This window comes from Phodopus roborovskii, unplaced genomic scaffold, assembly GCF_943737965.1.
Source record: "Phodopus roborovskii unplaced genomic scaffold, PHOROB, whole genome shotgun sequence".
Lineage (NCBI taxonomy): Eukaryota > Metazoa > Chordata > Mammalia > Rodentia > Cricetidae > Phodopus > Phodopus roborovskii.
This window is the reverse complement of record NW_026126691.1, coordinates 1258077-1278902: the sequence shown is the minus strand read 5'-3', so window position 1 is coordinate 1278902 and position 20826 is coordinate 1258077. Positions and strand designations below refer to the sequence as shown.

Sequence of the window (20826 nt, the reverse complement as noted above, 5' to 3'; positions counted from 1 at the left end):
TCTGAAGTTCCTTTATTGTACAGGGTTGTTTTGGCTATCCTGGGTCTTTTGTTTTTTCATATAAAGTTGATTAATTATACTTTCAAGGGCAGTGAAGAATTGTGCTGGGATTTGGATGGGGATGCATTCAATATGTAGATTGCTTTTGACAAGATAGCGATTTTTACTATGTTTATCCTATCTATCCCAGAGCATGGGAGATCTTTCCATTTTCTGGTATCTTCTTTAACACAAAGTTCTTGCTATATAGGTCTTTCACTCTTTTGATAAGCATTATCCCAAGATACTTTATGTTGTTTGTAAAGGGTGATGTTTCCCTGATTTCTTTCTCAGCCCCTTTATCATCAGTACATAGTAGGGCTACTGATTTTTTTGAGTTTATCTTGTATCCTGCTACTTTGATGAAAGTGCTTATCAGCTGTAGGAGTTCCCTGGTAGAGTTTTTTGGGTCACTTCTTTAAACTATCATATCATCTGCAAATAGCAACAGTTTGTCTTCTTCCTTTCCATTTTGTATCCCCTTGAGCTCCTTTTGTTTTCTTATTACTTTAGCTAGAACTACAAATACAATAATGAAGAGATATGGAGAGAGTGGGCAGCCTTGTCTTGTTCCTGATTTTAGAGGAATTGCCTTATGCTTCTCTCCATTTAGTTTGATGTTGGCTGTTGGTTTATTGTATTTTGTTTTTATTATGTTTAGCTATGTTTCTGTTATCCATGATCTCCCCAATACCTTTATCATGAAAGGGTGTTGGATTTTGTCAAATGCATTTTAAGCATCTAGGGAGATGATCATGTGGTTTTTCTTTTTCACTTTGTTTATATGGTGGATCATATTGATAGCTTTTCATATGTTGAACCATCCCTGCATCCCTGGGATGAAGTGTACTTGTTCATGGTGGATGATTTCTCTGATGTTTTCTTGCATTCAATTTCCCAGTATTTTATTGAGTATTTTTGCATCAATGTTCATGAGGGATATTGGTTTGTAGTTCTCTTTCTTAGATACACATTGAGGGGTGGAGAAATACAGATGAAAGGTGTAGCATTTGTCTGACATATTTGAAGCCCTGGTTCTGGACCTCAATGCAAAGAAGAGGAGAAATAGGCCATCTCAGCGAATCACTATAAAATAAGTGTTTACTGTCTACAGAAACCAATATCTGAACTACTCTTTAAAATAAGGAAAATTAATGTGGATAAACAGAGAGACAGCATTTTACGAACAAACAGTAAGTTATTCAAAAGTACTCAATAGTACAAATGTACATAGGTTAAATATCGTTAATCTGCAAAACTCCATATTGCTCCAAAATATGAAAATTTTGCAACACTGACATTACATCATAAGAAGAAACAGAAAATCTATCCCATGAGGGCCTCTGCTGGAGGTAAGTCTGGGACCAGTTCAGGTTGAATCCCCCCCACACACACAATACACATACACACACACATACCCTTCCCTGGGATCTCCCTGGATTAGCACTGAATCTTGCTCCCCTCTGTGTCCTGTCCCCAGCAAGAGTGCTCCTGGTGCTCTGATACACAAACCCTCCCACTCAGAGCTTGCCATCCCCCCTCCCTGTGCCTACACTGCCTACTGTCCCACCACTCTGGTTGAGCACTGGAACAGAGGGCTTATTCAACAATCCCACCACATCCCAGGAACTTTCTGGAGCTGCTCTGAGCACACTAGATCTTCCTATCCACTCAGGACCACCCTGAATCCACTACCTTGTCTTTGACCCCCATTTCTGGGCCTCTGCCAGAGATCCCCATTGCCAGGCCTATGCCAGAGCACTGGGCCTCTGCGGAAGACCCGCCTATCCACGTGGGACCACCCTGAGTCTCTGCCTGCCTGATTACTGACTCCTATCACTGGGCCTCTGCTGGAGTACCACCCTGAATCCCCTCATACCTGATCTTTGACCCTTATCGCCTGGCCACTACCTAAGGAGAGACCTCCTAGAGAACTTGGACCACAGAGCTACAGACATCAAATTTCTGACCCACCAAAGCCCACCAGGGAAGTAGCATAGAGAGAGAGACCCCACCTGCACCCACTGGAAGAAGCCATGGAAAGACAGCAATACAAGAAAACACCTAACAGTAGAAAGACAAGCACAACACCACCAGAATCTAGGGACTCTACACCAACTAGACCTGAATACCCCAAGCAGATGAAGCAGAAGAGAAAGACTTAAATAATATCTTCATAAAAATGATAGAAGCCTTCAAAGATGTGAGAAAATCCCTTAAAGAAGTAGAAGAAAATACAAACAGAAATTGGAAGAATTAGAGGAAAAGACCATGCAAAAATGCAAGAAATGAACAAATCTCTTAAAGAAAATAAGGAAAACCAAGAAAAAACAATCAAGTAGGTGAAGGAAACAGTTCAAGACTTGAAAGCTGAAGTAGAGATAGTAAAGAAAACTTAAACTAAGGGAATGCTGAAAATAGAAGCATAACCAACAGACTATAAGAAATTGAAGAGAAAATCTCAGGTGCTGAAGATAAACTAGAGGAAATAGATTCATCAACCAAAGAAAATCTTAAGTCCAACAAATCCTTAACACAAAACATCCAGCAAATATGGGACAATGTGAAAAGGCCAAACCTAAGAATAATAGGCATAGAGGAAGGCAACGAAGCCTTAGCTCAAAGGTGCAGAAAACATATTCAACAAAATCATTGAAAAAAATTGTCCCAATCTGAAGAAGGACATGCCCGTGAAACATACAAGAACCATACTGAACACCAAATAGACTAGACCAAAGAAAAAAGACCCCTCGACACATAATAACCAAATCACCTAACATACAGAATAAAGAAAGAATATTAAGAGCAGCAAAGGAACAGGCCAGGTAACGTATAAAGGCAAACCTATCAAAATTACACCTGACTTCTTTATGGAAACTCTCAAGGCCAGGAGGTCCTGGATAGATGTTCTACAAATACCAAGAGTCCGCAGATGTCAGCCTAGGTTACTATACCCAGCAAAACTCTCAATCACTATAGACAGAAAAAACAAGATATTTAATGATAATGCCAGATTTTCACAAATAAACTCAAAGCTCACGTAAAACCTCACAGATCATAGTGGGAAGACTTCAACACCCAACTCTCACCACTACATAGAACAACCAGTAAGAAAGTTAACAAAGAAACAAAAGAACTAAAAGAAATTATGTCTCAATTGGGTTTAAAAGACATCAGCAAAACATTCCATCCAAACACAAAAGAATATACCTTCTCTGCTCCACATGGAACCTTCTCTAAAATCAACCACATTCTAGGAGACAAAACAAACCTCAAAAGACACAAAAAAACTGGAAAATTCCCCTGTATCTTACCAGACCACCATGCTTTAAAGTTGGAATTCAACAACAACACAAATTGCAGAAACCCTACAAACTCATGGAAACTGAACAATGTGCAATTGCACCATACCTGGTGAAAGAAGAAAGAAATTAAGGACTTCCTAAAATTCAACGAGAATGAGGACACAACATACCCAAATGTATGGGACACCTTGAAAGCAGTGCTACAAGGGAAATTCATTGCACTAAGAAGAAAACGGAGGATAGTCACATTAGAGAATTAACAGCACAACTGAAAGCCTTAGAACAAAAGCAGCAAACTCACCCTGGAGAAGTAGATGACAGGAAATAATCAATTTGAGGGCTGAAATCAATAAAGTAGAAACCAGGAAAACAATACAAAAAAATCAATGCAACAAAGAGTTGGTTTTTTGAGAAAATAAACAAGATAGACAAACCTTTATCCAAACTAACGGAAAAGCAGAGAGAACATGCAAATTAACAAAATCAGAAACGAAAAGGGTCACATAACAATGGACACTGAGGAAATCCAGACACTTTTCAGGTCATACTTTGAAAACCTCTACTCCACAAAATTTGAAAATTCAGAGGAAATGACAAATTTCTGGATAACTATCACTTATCAAAATTAAATCAAGAACAGATAAACCACTTAAGTAGACTTATGACACCTAATGAAATAGAAGCAGTCATTAACAGCCTCCCAACCAAAAATAGCCCAGGGCCAGATGTCTTCAGTGCAGAATTCTACCAGAAATCCAAGGAAGACCTAATACCAATACTCCTCAAATTGTTCCGAACAATATGGTTGAACATAGACTCATTCATGTCTATCGCCATGCACAAAACTCAAGTCCAAATGGATCAAAGACCACAACATAAATCCAGCCACACTGAACCTCTTAGAAGAGAGAGTGTGAGGTACCCTTGAACAAGTTGATACAGGAGACTGCTTCCTGAACATAACTTCAGTAGCACAGACACTGAGATCAACAATTAATAAATGAGACCTCCTCAAAATGAGAAGCTTCTGTAAGGCAAATGACACAGTGGACAAAACCAAACAGCATCCCACAGACTTGGAAAAGATCCCAAATCTGACAGAGGGTTGATCTTCAAAATATACAAAGAAATCAAAATACTAGTCACCAAAACGCCAAATAACCCTATTAAAAATTGGGGCACAGAACTGAAGAGAGAATTCTCAATAGAGGAAATCATAAAAGGCTGAAAGACACTTAAGAAAGTGCTGAACATCCTTAGCTATCAGGGAAATGCAAATCAAAACAACTCTGAGATATCATCTAACTCCTGCCAATGACAACTTGTGCTGGAAAGGATGTGGAGAAAGGGGAACACTCCTCCACTGTTGGTGGGAGTGCCAACTTGTACAGCCATTTTGGAGATCAGTATGGCAGTTCCTCAGGACCCAGCAACCCCCCTCTTCGGCATATACCCAAATGATCCATATCCATACAACAAAGACATCGTTCAACTATGTTCGTAGCAGCATTATTTGTAATAGCAAGAACCTGGAAGCCAACTAGATGTTCCTCAACTGAAGAATGGATAAAGAAGAAGTGGCACATCTACACAATGGAATACTATTATTTGGGGGAAAAAATGAAATCTTGAAATTCGCAGGAATCTGTTGCATGACGCTATGTGGCACTGGACTTGGGTGAGAGTAGTCATTCCCAGGTCTTTGTAGAACCACATGCTTCAGGATTTTCCTATAATGGAAAACGACCCAAGAAATGCTGGGTCTAGCAAACAGATTTCTATGTTAACATTGGGGATTTCTTGCATCACTGCTTCACCCGCTGTACCCCAAATTGTTTGAGTCACTCGGATTCTTTTATCTCTTTTATTATGATCAGAAGAGCTCTCAGAGGATCAGGGATGGAAATATTTTTTTTCTCCTAGAAATTTCCTTTTTTGTTACACTACTTAACCTTTTCTGCCTCTGGCTCCCCCTTTCCTGACATCTTGCATGTGCTGGAAGCCTCACGTGTCACTCTTTGATGCATAAACCTTATGAATAGATGGTCAAGATTAAGGTTTTTATCCTTCTTACACCCCCCTCAACAAATAGGACCCCAAACCCCCTTCCTATCTGAATCCAGGTCCTCTGTAAGAGCAGCATGTGCTCTTAAATGTGGGGCCATCTCTCTATCCCAGAGAATGTTTTTTAATTTTTAGATTGCATAGTTTGACAGAGTTGATAGAAAATCTAGGATACTACTTCTGCAAATATTGATTGCAAAGTAATTTCTGTTCTTAGAAGCTGTTGATTGGAATGTAAAATTGAGCAGTATTTGTGATGGAGACTGCTCCAGGGGAAGTATTATATACTAGTGGGCAAAGAAATTAGCTAGCACCCTTTGGTAAAGTGCTAGCCCTGGCTCTACCATTCCCCAACCAGCCGGACAGCCCAGAGTGACAGTCTTCAGTGATTTCTCACCCTCAAAGAAAGACTGACCTTGAAGTGTTTTCTCTTGGTCAGAGATCTTAGCTACTTTGTGCTTGTCAGGTTTTTCCATGTGTCTTTTTCTGGTTAAATTAAAATTAATTTCAGGAAAAATGTCTGTCTTATGGCTGGAGGGATGACTCAGCATTGGAAAGCACTAGTTGCTCTTGCAGAGAACCTGAGCTTAGTTCCCAGCACCCATACTGAGAAGCTCACAAGTATTTGCAACTGCAACCCCAGGAGATCTGACCTTCTCTCTTTAGCCTCTGTGGGCAATGTATGCACATGCACCTGGTGCTAACACAGTCAGACACACACACCCAAAGTAAATGATAAAAAAAAATTGTAAAATGTGTAACCCCAAAAGGGCTATGCAAACCAGAGGACTCAGATAAATCTATAGTTTGTGACAAAATACCCAGCATATTAATTCAGTGGTGAGCCCTGTGTTTTTACTTCAAGATGCATGCAGTAGTAGACAGAAAGTTCTAAATTCATTCTCACTGCTCTACATGGACTCACACTTCTATGGCTGTGTTACTAACCAACAGACTTAAGTGAATCTGAGGTTATATTACTAATGGTTTATGTAGCACTTAGTGATTTCTTGTTTGAATTATTACTAACGGGGGTGGGGAGGAGAGCAGGGAGGCCAGGTGGACAAAGCCTGTGATGTCTAGCTATACATAGGAATACATTCAATTAAAGGCCAATAGTTTCTGAAAGGGCTCCACTGAATGTCAATAGGCTGGATCGAGGAGCTACTCCTCATTGAACATCAGTGATGACATCCTGGCAGATGATGAGGGCCGGAGAGAGACAGTCAGAACTCCTCCTGGGTTGACACATTAAGTCCTGACTGTTGTGGCTTTCATGGCTCCACACTCCCTGATCATGGACTCTGTGTGTGTTATGTAATCTTTTTGCCCTGCCTTCCCCTTTGTTCAGTCCACGCCAAGAGCTAAATAAAAGAGTCCATATGCGATTACAGCTATAAAACCAAAAGGAAAATATTAGATGAAAATATAACATTTTGGGGTTTCTAAGTTTGTTTTACCTTTAATGCTAGGCAGACAGTTTACACAAATCATTTTGCTGCAAAGTAAGGAATAATGAGTTAAATGTGTTCCCTGTCACCATTAATCATGTAGGTTTGCCTTTGACTGACCGAGCACATAAGACACATGAAATGACTTTCTAATCATGTTAGAGGGAGTGGGGGAAGATGGAGAGAGTTGAAGCTTCTTTTATTTTATTCAGAAGTTCCATTGACATTTTCTGGCAATCTTCTTACATGCTGCACAGCCTTCTCTTCGCTAATAATGTTTGCCTTGAGAATTTGTAAAGGTCTGAGAACTCCTTAATTCAATGTTCTAGAAATTACCAGGGCCATAGGGGAATGGAATCCCTCTTAATAGCTCATGGATTGCTTCTCTCTTTATTTGAACTAGTTTGCATGGAAGTTACTCAACTTTAAGTTGGGCGTGAGAGATCGTGGGCAATGATGGTGATCCTGGAGGAGGCAACATCTTGTGGCAAGGCCTCTGATCTAAAGAGACTAAAGTAGGAAGGAGGGAAGAAAGGATGTATAATCAATCTGGCCCAAATGGGATACCAAGATTTAGCAAATGTATTTCAATTTGGGGGTGTTTATTTTGATTTGTGAATTTAAACAACACACTGACTATATTTTCTGGCAGTCAAGACGGTTTATAACCAAATCTAACCAGCTTCTTTGCAAGCCTTGCCAAGGATTATAAAGCTTTGCATTTAAAGCTTCTACGTTGAGCCGAAGCTCTTTAATTGGGCCAGTGATCCACATACAGTAGCAGAGGAAGACATTTCAGACCCCAAATCATGCCAAATTGTAAGTCCCTGTTAATTTGGGTCCCACACCCAACTATCTGGAACACAGGCTTGCTAGGCTAAGTCTATTCCTTCATTCATTTATTCCAGTCACATTGATTGAGCACTTGCTACCAGTCTGTAGCTAGCTAGTCAGTCAGGCTCCAGCAAGTAGCCCTGGCTTCACAGTGCCTTCATTTCATGAAGGAGGAAAAGAGAAATAAACCAGGAAAATGCCATGGATGGGGCTGACACCAAGACAAAGCCAGAAGGATGAAGGAGACCTGTGTGTATGGAGTGTGCAGGCTAGGATAAATGAAATTTCTAAAGTACAATTTTGCCGTTTTACAACCTGGAAAATGTATCAACTCGGGCAGAGAAAAACATCTATATCCTCCCTAGAGAACATGGGGATATGTGACATATGCCCTCTAAACAATTCCCATAGCCCTAGAAAAATGTTCTAAACTTAGTTTTTTCTTGATTGTCCTACAACTTGCCAGAGAAGCACCTGAAACATCAAGTACCCCTTACTAGACTGTGTACTGGGGGAAATGCTAGTGCATGCCTATAATCTCAGCACTCAGGGGGTAGAAGAGGAAGATTATGCATTGGAGACTAACCCAAATTATATAGTAAGACCCTGTCTCTAAAAAAACAGAAACAAAACAAAAAAAGTCTGTGTAGTTTAGTGGCAGAGTGCCTAGCCTACTTAGCATGTGCATACTCAGGTTTGATCCACAGTACCACAAGAAAACCAAAAAGCAAAAGACAAAGGCGCTGTGCAACCTTTATAGATTGCAGAGTTCAATGTAGTAGAGGTGCACATTCTGCACTAGATGGTTCAGAAACAGAGCCAGTGCCTGACTTAGAAAGCAGGTGAGAATTCTTGGGTACCAATAATGTTCTGTTTCTTAATCTGTACCCAGGGTACATGGGAGTGTTTAGCTGATGAGTATTTAATAAATTAAACATTTATTACAAATACCCTTTTCTATTTGCATACTATAATTAAAAGTTTGTTTTTAATCTTTTAACCAAAAAATCATTCTGATATTTTAAAAGATGGTCTTGCTAAGAATTTTATTTTGAGCAAAGACAAGAAGGGTTTGATAAAAATCAAGCATCTACTTAGGGGCAGAACATTCTAGATGGAGGGAACACAGCAATTATAAATCCTCAACCAGTAAAGGGGATGTGAAGGATATACGGTAGAGGACAACACTCAGGACACTGGGGTCAGCAAGATCACAGAAATCTGGCTGCTTAGTACCTGACAGCCAATGCTACAATTTTGGTTTTGAGGAGATTGGATGACATAGGTAGACTTATGCAAAATGTTGTCATGTTCTGATCCATTCTTGGAAAGATTGAGAAAACGTGCCAAATCTAGACTTGAGCATGGAGAAAGCTGGTATCTAAAAGATGGTGCTTCTTTGGATTTAGTAGTAAGAATGAAGTTAGTAGGAAGTACTCAGATTAGGGGACTGTTTTCAAAGTCCAATCAAGGTGGAATACTCAATTTAATCATGCTAGAAGAGGGTTGTGGTGGGGAGTCTAAGATGACTGCAAAGCTGAGTATTAGGAAGGATGGCATTGTCAGCTGTCAATGATGACATGGAGCAGGGCAGGCTCACAGACAAGAACAGGGACTCAATCCTGGAAGTGCTAAATCTAAGAGGTGATATAGCATTCCAAAGGGACTGCTGAGTGACAGTTGCATTGATACTGCTGGGTTGTAGTTGGAGGCATAACTCTGTGATATTAAAACATTTCATATTCCTAAATAAGAATAGCTGTATGGGAACTGCTTTCCAGGGGTGAGAATCCGTGAAGACATCCATTCTCTTGAAGCCATTTGTGCTTTGAGTACCATCACACAGATGTAGTGCAGTCAACAATTGCACTCAGATAAACAGATGACAGAGGCATGCATTGATTAATGATGGGTACACACATTAAAAAGACTTGAGTAGGTAATTTCATCATGTAAACATGAAAATATCTCCTTATACAAACTAAATGAGAATCGTATCGCTACATGCTATGGGACCTCCTACTGTATATGTAGTCTGCCACTGAATTAAATGCCATTATATGACACAAGACTACATGTATATACATACATATTCACACATCACATACACAATTGCTTCTGTTTGGCCAGAGAGCCCTGGTTCACTTGCTTTTTGCAGGGAGGACTTCTAGCTGGCCCTCTTGACAGTCTATTTCATTCTTGATCTTGTCACAGTCTAATGTAAGCAAGCCAGTATGATACAGTGACTCTGGCCCTTACATAGCTGGCCAGAGAGAAAGGTGAACACAATTTATTGATAGGACTGTGTAAACATGTGCCCACCCATTCCCCATCAGAACTGAATCTTCCCAGAGCTTCCAAGCCATAAGCACATTGCTGTACTGTGTGTGTTAGGATATATGTGCCCCTAGAATCTCTATTGAATCAAGGGTTGCCATAAAATGAAGCCCAGAAATTAAGTCTCACACTAAGGAATCATCACTTGCTAAGGAATCATCTCATCTTTTATTTCTTTTTGGTATCCTCAAAGACAAACCTGGACCAATTCCATGGGTTTGCCAGTTCTGAGCTACCTGCCTGCATACTGCCTGACTTCTTTTTCTGCACAGTGTCTGCCCCCATAAGTGAGGTGGCTAATGATAATGCCAAGTTTGTGTGGGGGATTAGATGATTAAAATAACACAAAGTATTAACTTCAAGGTTTTAAAAGTTGTTAGAATTCCATATATTTGGGCAATTATTAAAAGGTTTTTATAATTTCAGCTCCTAAACCAGATTATTTTTATACATGAACTTGTACAAACACCCACATATGCACAAATATAATCCAAACTAAAGATAATAAAATGATTCACTTTAGTTGGGTATAGTTGCACATACCTAGATGAAACTGGAAGATGGATTAAGCTCAACAGCTTAAGGCCTGCCTGTGTAACAAAGTAAGATACCATCTCAAAAACAAAACAACAAAACACCCATGATTTCCTTAACTACTTTTAGTTCCAGGACTATGTATTGATGAAAGTTGACCTCACTGTTTATTAAGAACAATGAGGAGCAAATGGCAGTCAGTCAACAGTCTAAAGAGTATGAAACAAACTCTTCCAATGCTTCCCTATTTAGGCATATAAAGGGTACCACAGAACGCTTTTCTGTACTCAATAGCAAGTACAATTCATTCAAGATTGTCAGATCTTACAAGAAAAAAATCAAACAGTTCTGCTGCTATGACAGACAATCATGACCAAGACACCTTATAAAAGCGACATTTGTTTGGTTTACAGTGGCGGGGAAAGTCGGTCATGATGGAGAGCCATGGCAACAAGAGGCAAGCATAGCAGCCAAAGTTGGAAGCGGAAGAGAGGCTATGAGCTCTCAAAGCCAGTGACATATTTCCTCCAGCATGGCTTCACCTTCCATAACCTTCCCAAACAGAGCCACCAACGGGACCCAGCTTTCAACTATCTCAGCCCAAGGATGTTTGCTCCTTGTTTGCTCCTTTAAACCACCATACTAATGTCACACATTTCCTCCATTCACATAAACTGCTTTCTTTACAAAGAAATTGTACATTGCATGTCATGCTGCAGAGTACTCTGTGTGTGTGTGTGTGTGTGTGTGTGTGTGTGTGTGTGTGTATGCGTAAAATAGCAAATCAGCAGTTAAAATAATTGGCCATTTTGAAACCTATTTTAATATCCTTAATTGGAAGTTTCAGTGTTGAATGAGAAGAAATTTTAGGAGTCAATCAGTTTCATAGAGTAATCAGCGTGTACACAAATGAACAATTTATCATGTCTAAGAATAGTTTCTTCTAGTAAGAATAATAGCTCAATTCATAAAAACGGAGAGTCAAGGCCCAACTTGAAACTGTATAGGGTGAACAGGAAGTTGAAACTATATAGACTAAAAAACAAAACTCCAAAATCAATGGTTTTAAAGTGTGGCCCACTTATTCGGGGCTGAGGCGATGGCAGACAAGGCTAAACAAGTCCACTGTCTTGATCTTTCCAGAAGATATTAAGGAGACTCTGCCTGAAATCTGAGAGGCCAGTGGAAGGTGATCAGAGAGTGGGGGTAAACAGGATGTCCCAGGCCAGAAGATAAGTCACAGGCACCAGAACATCTGCTGGCTCTGATTAATTGACATCAGGGGTGAAAATGAATCCTTACTGAAAAAAAAATGCTTATTCTGCCCTGCAAACAGCCAAGGAGCTTTAGGAGCCCTGGATACCAACCTGAGCCTCTTTCTGAAATGTATCACATATATGGTCAGAGCAGACATAAATACCAGTACATTTGAATAGTAGGGGAAATGCATTGAAGCATGAATGAAATAAATTAAGGATGAATAACCATAGGTGGGAGGAGTAAAAAAATTCTACAATAATTATGAGAGTTAAAGAATTCTTTACTCTTAAAAGGCAGGTTAAAGTATCAATCAATTCCAAGATATTTAGGTCAGTTCAGAGGTAACATCCAAGTGAAGACTAGGTTTCAGAGGGTAATGGGTTGGGAGCCCTTGGTTGGGATCTTTGAGAGTGACTGAGAGATGGAAAAGTAATTATTCCCATATATTTGTTCTCATCTCCAGTCTTGGCCCCTTTGCAAATTAAATATATTTTAGTGATACCTCTTTCTTCTGTTAAGCCTTACTATCTTCATCTTGGGTCTTATACTGTAAGTCCCACACATAATAAAAGGCCCCAATGATAGACTCTGTGTTTCTGCTTGTCACCCATCTACACTGTTGGATTCTTGTTTATCTTTCTTCTTCAAACAGAAGCAGAGTATAATACATTCTGCAGAAGTAGGAAACAGATACAAATTGTCCAGGGCAATAGAGAAGGTGAGCTCACATCTCCCTTTGGCTTTCTAGAAATACTAAGTGTTCCCAAAGGATAAAGTATTGCCAAAGCCTCCTCCAGGTGGAAATGCTGGTGAATTTTCTACCATAGGTTACTGGGGGCTGGGGAGCCTTGAGGAAGGAAGTGATTTCTGTAAATAAGACTCCATTTACAGATTCCCTTCTTCACCTACACTCATCCCCAAACAAAACAAGCAAATGCTTTGCAATAATATAGAAAACACACCAAGGATAGGATAACATTATGGGTTTTCACCAGGTCCTAAAAGAGACCATAGCTCCAGGACTGTGGGATGAGCACACATAGATTACAATATAGAATAGGGAATGCATTAAGTAAGATGGTCCTTTTTCTAAATTTTATAATGTAGGAAAGGAAGTCACGTTATTTGTAGGTTATGCTCTTAGCAAATTCTAACACAAAGACCACCTCTATGTCAAAAGGTCATATACAGAGAGCTACCTCCAAACATGGGAGAGCTGGCCCTGAACAGAAGTAATGCAGTAATATAACCCTGGGAGGGAAATGTGTTTTCAGTTATACCAGGGACCGGTCCAGCCTTTCCCACAGCCTCTTCCTAAATAGGAACTTGGCAATGGGATTAGTGGAGCTGGAAGGGACGTCCTTGGCTTTAGAGGTGAGGCCCATCAGGGTCCCAAGGAAAGTCAGGCAGAAGTTCTCTCTGCTGGTAATAACACTGAAGAATCAGTGTCACATCCATTTTATTAATTTTCTTGACAGGCAGATCTAGTTACCATGCAGGCACCACAAAATCAAAACATACGCATGTCAAGTGGCCCCATCTGTGGTGGGGCTCTGCCAAGGCCCATGTCACATCAACACAAGGAAACAGAACCCAGTTCTTCAGACCACGTGCTGGGTCCTGTGAGCAAGTCTCTGCTGGAAGAAAATCACCAAAGCTCCATTGAAAGAGACAGGGAGGTTCTCTTGGTGACAGTTCGTTAACCTACTACGTCTGGACTCCTTGGATTGAACAGACCAGTCCTGGGAGACACATGGCTACATCTGGCTTTGGTGTCCCATCCTAAAACACTGCCCCCAGACCTCCCTGTATTTCGTCTGCTCTCAGTTTCATCTCTGCAGGAAAAAAGCAGCCTGGGTTAAAGAAGACGCTTAGAGGCACACAGTGACTTTATTTGAACTTGAAGTTCTGATGAGCTGAGTTCTACAGGTACAGAATAAACACAAGAGAACATACTTTAAATCAGTGTTATTCACTAAGTTAAGCACTGCTACAATTACAGAAGCAGCATAAGACAAGTTATTCTCTATGCCATTCTATGAGAACTACCTATTGGCTAAATCATACCAATGACATATAGGTACAAAGGATGGAGGCCTGACACTTCCCAGCCCTAGGTAACACAATTCAGAAATGTGTTGTGCTACCTTGACTGGTGAAGCCCACACTCCAGAAGCTTGCTCAGTTAGGCACCTAGACTTGGAGGCACTCAAGGCCCTGGGCCCTGAAGAGCAGAGTGGGTTTGTTCTCTCTCCCTGAGTTGGTCCAACAGCCATCTGGAGAGTAGGAGTGGCTGCCCAGTGAGCTCTGACAGGGAGATGAACATATCCAGACTGCATGTCTCTTGGGGTGAAGACTCAGTTCATCTTTTCTTTCTCCATTCAAATAGCCATGGCATGTCAGCCTTGCTGGCCTCCTTGATTGTGCAGAAGTAAATAAATGAATTATGTTGTTGGGGTTTGGGCTTCGGCACAAACACATGGTCTGCATTTATCCACACAGTGAGAGGTCCACCAGCCACTTGATATAAAAGAGGAAAATGATAATTCTTTTCTTTAGGCACTCTGGTGCCATATGGAATGTATATAAATCATATTTTTGTTTTAACAGCGGAGGCTTTGTTGATAGATAAACATGTGGTTTATCTAAAAAAAGAGAGGATTGTGCTTTGAACAATCATTTAATGGCCACGGATGTGCCAAATAAAAATAAAAACATAATTTTGAAAGGAGCTGGCCTCATTCCCAAATCTGTAACAAGGAATTTCTCTTCAACCAGAGAAGTTAAAGCCCGCCGATCTGTTTTGAGTTTAAGCTGTGCTCTACTCAACCCCACGACAAATGGAATCCTAGGCTAATGTGTTCTAATAAGACAAGACGTTACCTTTATGAATGACCTCATAGAGAAGAGGTTGGCAAGCATTGTGGAGAGGCCTTGAGCCAGACAGCTCTGGGCTATGAAACCCAACTTGAGCTCTGCGAGGCATATTGCGTCATCACCCTCTTTCCAATTCCAGCTGGGGATGTTGAGCAGATGGGCCTGTGGGAATAACAAGAGGTATGAGACCCTGTTCTGCTCCTTGTCTGAGGTTCTGAAATCTCTTCTGGGAACTGCTGCACTGTCCAAGGACACTGGGTCATCCAGACTCATTCTTTCGTCCTTCTGCCTGTGTCTGAGTTGTGTTGCTAGGTTCTCCGCTTCTGTCCAGTAGACTGTGGCCTCTTGGCAATGTTGATTCTACAATCACCAGGACCACATCCTCCTCTCAAGTTTGCTTTTCAGCCAGATTCAACCCATAGAGGTTTTTTTCTCTTGTGAGACACACCAACCCCCATTATTAAGAAGTCTGGTTAGCTTGCTTATAAAATGGCTCTCAAGTAGTATCAGATTGCCAGATGTCTGTGTGTCTATATGCTCTTGGATGTTTTTTCTGCCTTCTCAGTACTTAAGATCAGCAATGGCCCAAACTTGAATGGGTACCTGTATGCCCTGCAATGTGTATAAAACCACAGATTTTTGGCTCCATACTGCTAAGTTTCTGTCTGAGTAGATCTTGGGTGGAGCTGGAGAATCTGAAACTCTACATGTGGAAGGTAATGTTTCTTCTCTGGAGACCACTGTGCAAGACCCATTTCCCTAAATCATCACAGCACAGACTTCTTGCAGTATCTCACAGATGGAGTGTTCTATGCCACAATTATCCAGACCCCAACTTGCAGACCCAGAGGCATGGTCACAATATTATTTGCCAGTGGCATGCAGCAGAATCATACATGACAGAGTGAGTGAAAAGGTTGAAATTCAGGAAGTGGTTGATGATTAACAAATAACAATAACAAAAGAAGATAGTAACAAGGCCTTAATATTAGGGACACAAGCAGCACTTGTGTTCAAAAGCATCAATTATATAAATTGAAACAAGAAGACAAATTTTAAGAGAAAATGTGTGTGTTAGAGGGAGAATGGGGGCATAGAATTTAAGTGTGTGAGTAACTAAAACCTCAATTAGAGGCCATGGGACATATGACATAAAGCCAAAGTCTTCTTGTTACAGTCTCCAGAGCAAAGGAAATGAACACTTCATTCTATGTGAACAGACCACATTCATTCCACATAATTCAATCTATTTTTAGTAGTCAAAATCGGAGAGGGAAAAAGAGCAATTGAATAATGGCCATAGAAAATTCATGAAGACAGGAAGAGATGAGTATTCTAGAAAAGCTCTTTTGAGAAACAGTAAAAAAAAAAAAAAAAGAGTCTGAAATGTCCAAGATTCAAGTGACCCAATCCTCAGGGATACAGGATAGTCATCACATCTGAATGCCTCAGGTACTGCTATGTCAAGATTAGCTATGCCCTATTCTATTCTTGGAGTCAGAATAAGACTGGCCTGACATATATTAAAAGAAAGCAGAGGGTCTTGGCTTGTTTGACAAAGGAACTTTCTTAGGATGAAATATATCCAATTAATGGAGATGGTTACTTAAAAAATATATAGCAAAACATCCTTACACCTAAGACTTAGCATTTTTCCAAGATGCTAGAGTAAATCACACTCCAGCAAGTTGACCTAGAGTCTTTCTAAGTCCCTATACATACCAAGCCACTATAGCTCTGAAATTATTTTAGGGAGCAGCAAAAGAGCCTTCCCTTTCCTTTCATAACAACAGAGGCCAGTTGCAATAAAAGGATGGAAGACCCATTGCAGAAACAAGGAACAGAGTCCAGGCCTCTTTGCTCTGCTTGGAGAAACCCTACTCTTGTGAAATGCCTGCTTACAAAATACACCTCTTGTGACACTCTCAAGTCCCAGCCAGTAGTGGTTACAGTTGGAAAAGATGACTGATTACTCCCTAACCAGAGTATGGTTAATACAGGCCTGTGTGTGGGCCAGAGAGGAGTGTTATTCGCGTGGAGCTGAGTGTCTTCTGCACATCACATACTCAATGCCAACAGATAGCTCCACCCTCTTTCCCATTTCTCTCCTCATTATTCCCTGGCTTCAGACATCAGCTTTTTCATTTTGCTTCCCTGGCATGGTATAAAAGACATTCATCCATGTGCAGAAATACTCATATGAGAAGAATGATAAATTACATCCAAGTAATGAACTTGTGTGTGACAAGAGGTTTGGGTGGTCTAGTCCCTACAGAGACACCACATAACCCCCATGGCATCTTCAAACAATAGATATTTTGCAAAAACTCTGCCCTATATGCATGCCATGCAAAATATGCAGCTCTGGCATGTAAGTCTTGGGTCTTTTGTGTCTCACATAGAAAGTCATGTTCATTTCCAAATTCTACTGTCTCCTTTCTTGGCCATTGTATTGGGACAGGAAGTGAAGCTGAAATGGCAATGGCCAAGATAGAAGGCTGTATGCATGAAGCCAAGAGAGGGTACTGTTTTTGTTTCATCCTCTTTTATTTGAGGAAAGTTGGGACTAGTGAAAAAAAAAAAACGTCAGCATTTCCACAGAGGGGTCAGGAGGCAAATTTGTTCTAACTTGGCAAAGAGAAAAAACAGGTCCAAAATTAATCAGACCCTCCCCCTCCATTTATGTTATTGGACTACCCTTCATTTCATGGAGAAGGACTATAAAAATGCTGTCCTGGAAAGGCAGAAAAAATGAATTTTGGTCATACTTTCTTCTCTTATTATATATTCAGCCTTAGAGAAAAATTGTGAAAAACAAACAAATAAATATTGAAATGTAAAATAGTACTTTGTAGTCTGTATCTTCAGTCCATGTCCACTAAAGGACCACATACTAACTAACAGCTTCTTCCCTAAAGTGGTACTCTCTTAGGAGGAAATGGAAACTTTGGAAAGTAGAGTTTAATAGGTCTTTAAGTCACTGAGATCATTGCCTTCCAAGAGGCTAACAGGACTACAGTCAGCCCTATCTGTTTCAATTGATGGCTATGAACTGATTCCTTGCTTTCCACCAGTCTCTCTCAGAATGATTTGTTGCCTTATCACAAGCCTAAGAAAACAAGGACAACTCATAATGGCCCAAAGCCTAATTGTTAGAGTGACAGAAAGCTGCCTATGATAACTTGGACTGTCAACTTGACAGAATCTAGACTCATCTAGGAGAACAGCTTTAGAGCATGCCTGTGAGGGGTTACCTTCATTTTGATCATTGAGATTGGAAGACCTACCTACTGTGAGTGTCATCAATCCCTGGTTAGAATCCTTGACTGTAAGTGGAAAAAGGATGCTAAGTAAGCACACACACACACACACACACACACACACACACACACACACACACACACATATATATATATATATATATATATATATATATATATTATATTCTAGTTCCTGATGGGGTGTGTGACGTAATCAGCTACTTCAGATTCTTGGTAGCTTGACCTCTTCTCTGTGATAAACAGAACCCTGAGCTGTGAGCTGAAATAAAGCCCTCCTTCACCTAGATGCTTTTGTGAGGGTATTTTATCATCAATACAGGAAAGTTATGAAGGCAATGATGAATACAACTATGTCCCACAAACCAGTAGAGACAACAGGAATGCTCTAAGAACTAGTGTCTGTGCTTGGGACTTGGTTTCCAAATCAGAGACAAAGAAAAAAAAATCAGTAACAGGTGAGTTATTAGGAATGATGCTTTTGTCCAGTGTGTCATGCATAATCCTGTCTTTGAAGAGCTTTTAAATCATTTACCCTTATGTCAGCCAACACATTCTCTTCCTTTTTTTATTAGTAGATGGGCAGATTTAAAAGTTCTCTCTGTGAAATGTAGCCACTATAAAGAGTCCCATTTTGGAGAGCACCATTCTTTCCCTAGGAACCTCAGTCTGGTTCTGTGGGCTACTGTCCCATTTAAATAAAAGGTGGCAGTTGGTTATCCTGTCCTAGTTTGCTGGCTGCTGAGTGACTGTGATTTGTGCTTGCCAGAGTTGATCTGCCTAGGATAGAGCTTTGATTCCTGCTAGTCTGATGTTACACTAGGATGCTAAAATGCACAGATGGCCCAATGAGGACAACATGATGTCAAAGCTCTTATAAACCCATAAAACAGGACACAAATGTCTGTAATTATTATGATGACAAACTCAAGGCCAGCAGTTTCCCTGTATCCCTCTAGGCTCTAGAATATCACCCTTGTTGCATCATGGAGCTGACATTGTTTATATTTCAATCCTGGTGTCCAATTGTGGGAGCCATTACCCCCTGCAGAATGTGTTCTCAGTGGTATAGTTTTCTCAGGAACATCAGGTCTTTCCTAAGTGCCTGTATAAGTGGGTGGAGTTCTATGTGCATCCCAGATGAGTACAGAGAAAAAGTCATGAGAAGAAGAAGACTGTATGGAAAGGTAGGTGCTCTTGGGCAACTGCAAAGATTATGAAGCAAGCAAACTGTCCACTCAAAAATCTACTAATAATGACCTTAAAAGGAGACAAGAAGAGTCCTGTTCTAAAAGGGAGATGTGACATAACAGGAAAATGCCCTCTGTCAAAGTTGCTCTATCACTGTATCCTTAATAATCTAAGTATATTCCAAAAATGACTTTGCCTGACCCAGGAAACTAAGAAGAGTGAGTGGGGTGGTTCTTAACAAGATGTGTTTAAAGCAAATAATCATGGGTCTGTTACTGTCTTCATCACAGTGTCTGAATGACTGTACTGGCAAGTCTGTCCAAGATATTCAGGTGGCTATACTCATGTAAATACTGACCATTTACCATCTGGCTCTGAGGCCAATCATGATGCTTTAAGTTTGACAAGAACTGCACAGTTGAAATGCTCTTTAATTTCTTGAAGATGCTACATCAGCACCCGTTGGAAAGAGAAGAAAAGGAACTGACATCTCTTTCTAAACATACAACATTAATTTTCCTATTCAGTCTAAATTCAGCCAAAAATCTAAATAATCACTTAAAGCCCTCCCACACTAAATGAAATTTCAAATCACAAATGAAAGGAGTGTTCCTTGCAGCAGGAGCTGTCACCAGTCACAGCACCACTAATAAAATTCACCTTCCACCTACAGAGGCTGCCATCAAGAACTTCTCCAGGTTGATGCCTGTGAATTACCAATAGCCCCCTTATCTCAACACTGAGTTTTCAGAGACAAACAGGGGAGTCACCTTCTATACCCATCACCAAATCCACTGGCTAGAGAGTAACAGAATTTTCAATAGAGCCACCTGCTGAGGGCTGGGCAATGGCAGGCACCGGGCAGCAGTTCCAAGCAGTGGGCCAGTCACTGACAGCAGGACCCACTCAGCAATGGCCTCTGATGGGCCTCCACGTGGCAAAATGGGCCAAAACTTGCCAGCAATTAAGAAATAATTGCATGGTGCTGGTGGCATTTGGCAGTATGGTTTTTTCTCTGGGACACCTGATGGCTTGTTTTGTAAGGAATATGGCCTATAAGATAGGGCATGCTGTCACACATAACCCTTCAGGGAGTTATTTCTGTGCAGCCAGGACACCTGGCCCAGGTACTGAGAAGCCTCCAGTCTCTAAGCACCATTAAGAAGACAACTGGTACCATATCAGGTAGAACAAGATGCTACCTTCCCTCCTCCAAAGCTGTCTAGAGCCCAACCACAAGCCAAGTGAAGGAGTGCTGCTTTCGCATAAGAGCTCTTCAGCTCTGCTTCAATGAGAGTTAATTACAGCAGCAACACCAACTTTCTCTTGTTTGTGTTCTTTCTCACCAGGCCCCACTAGAAGCTGTAACACTGAGAACACTGTTTTAAGTATAATCTTTGGATGACCTACTACTTTCCCAAGTGTAACTGGGCAGATTCCCATTCTGAATTTGAGGATGATTCCTGTTCTACTATTTCTACTCAACTTGGTTATGTTCCTTCACATGCTCTTGGTCACACAGAGGGAAACTCTATCCCTTGTCTGACACACTCTCTACACTTTACTTGATCAATCTATAAGGACACAAAATCAGATTTTATCTTCACAGTTATCCTACCCCCAACCATAGCTGGAAGAGTGTTAATTAATTACAGA

At 40.6% G+C, this 20826-nt stretch overlaps 1 protein-coding gene across 24 annotated transcripts in view; it reads right to left on the bottom strand.

The window, feature by feature from the left end:
- Window positions 1-20826, bottom strand: part of Kcnma1 (potassium calcium-activated channel subfamily M alpha 1) — a 707058-nt gene that overhangs the window by 176999 nt on the left and 509233 nt on the right. For all 24 annotated transcript variants that reach the window (XM_051174773.1, XM_051174774.1, XM_051174776.1 and 21 more), the window contains exon 14: window positions 14708-14863. In XM_051174773.1, the coding sequence (XP_051030730.1) occupies window positions 14708-14863 (156 nt within the window). The remainder of the gene's footprint in view (window positions 1-14707; window positions 14864-20826) is intronic.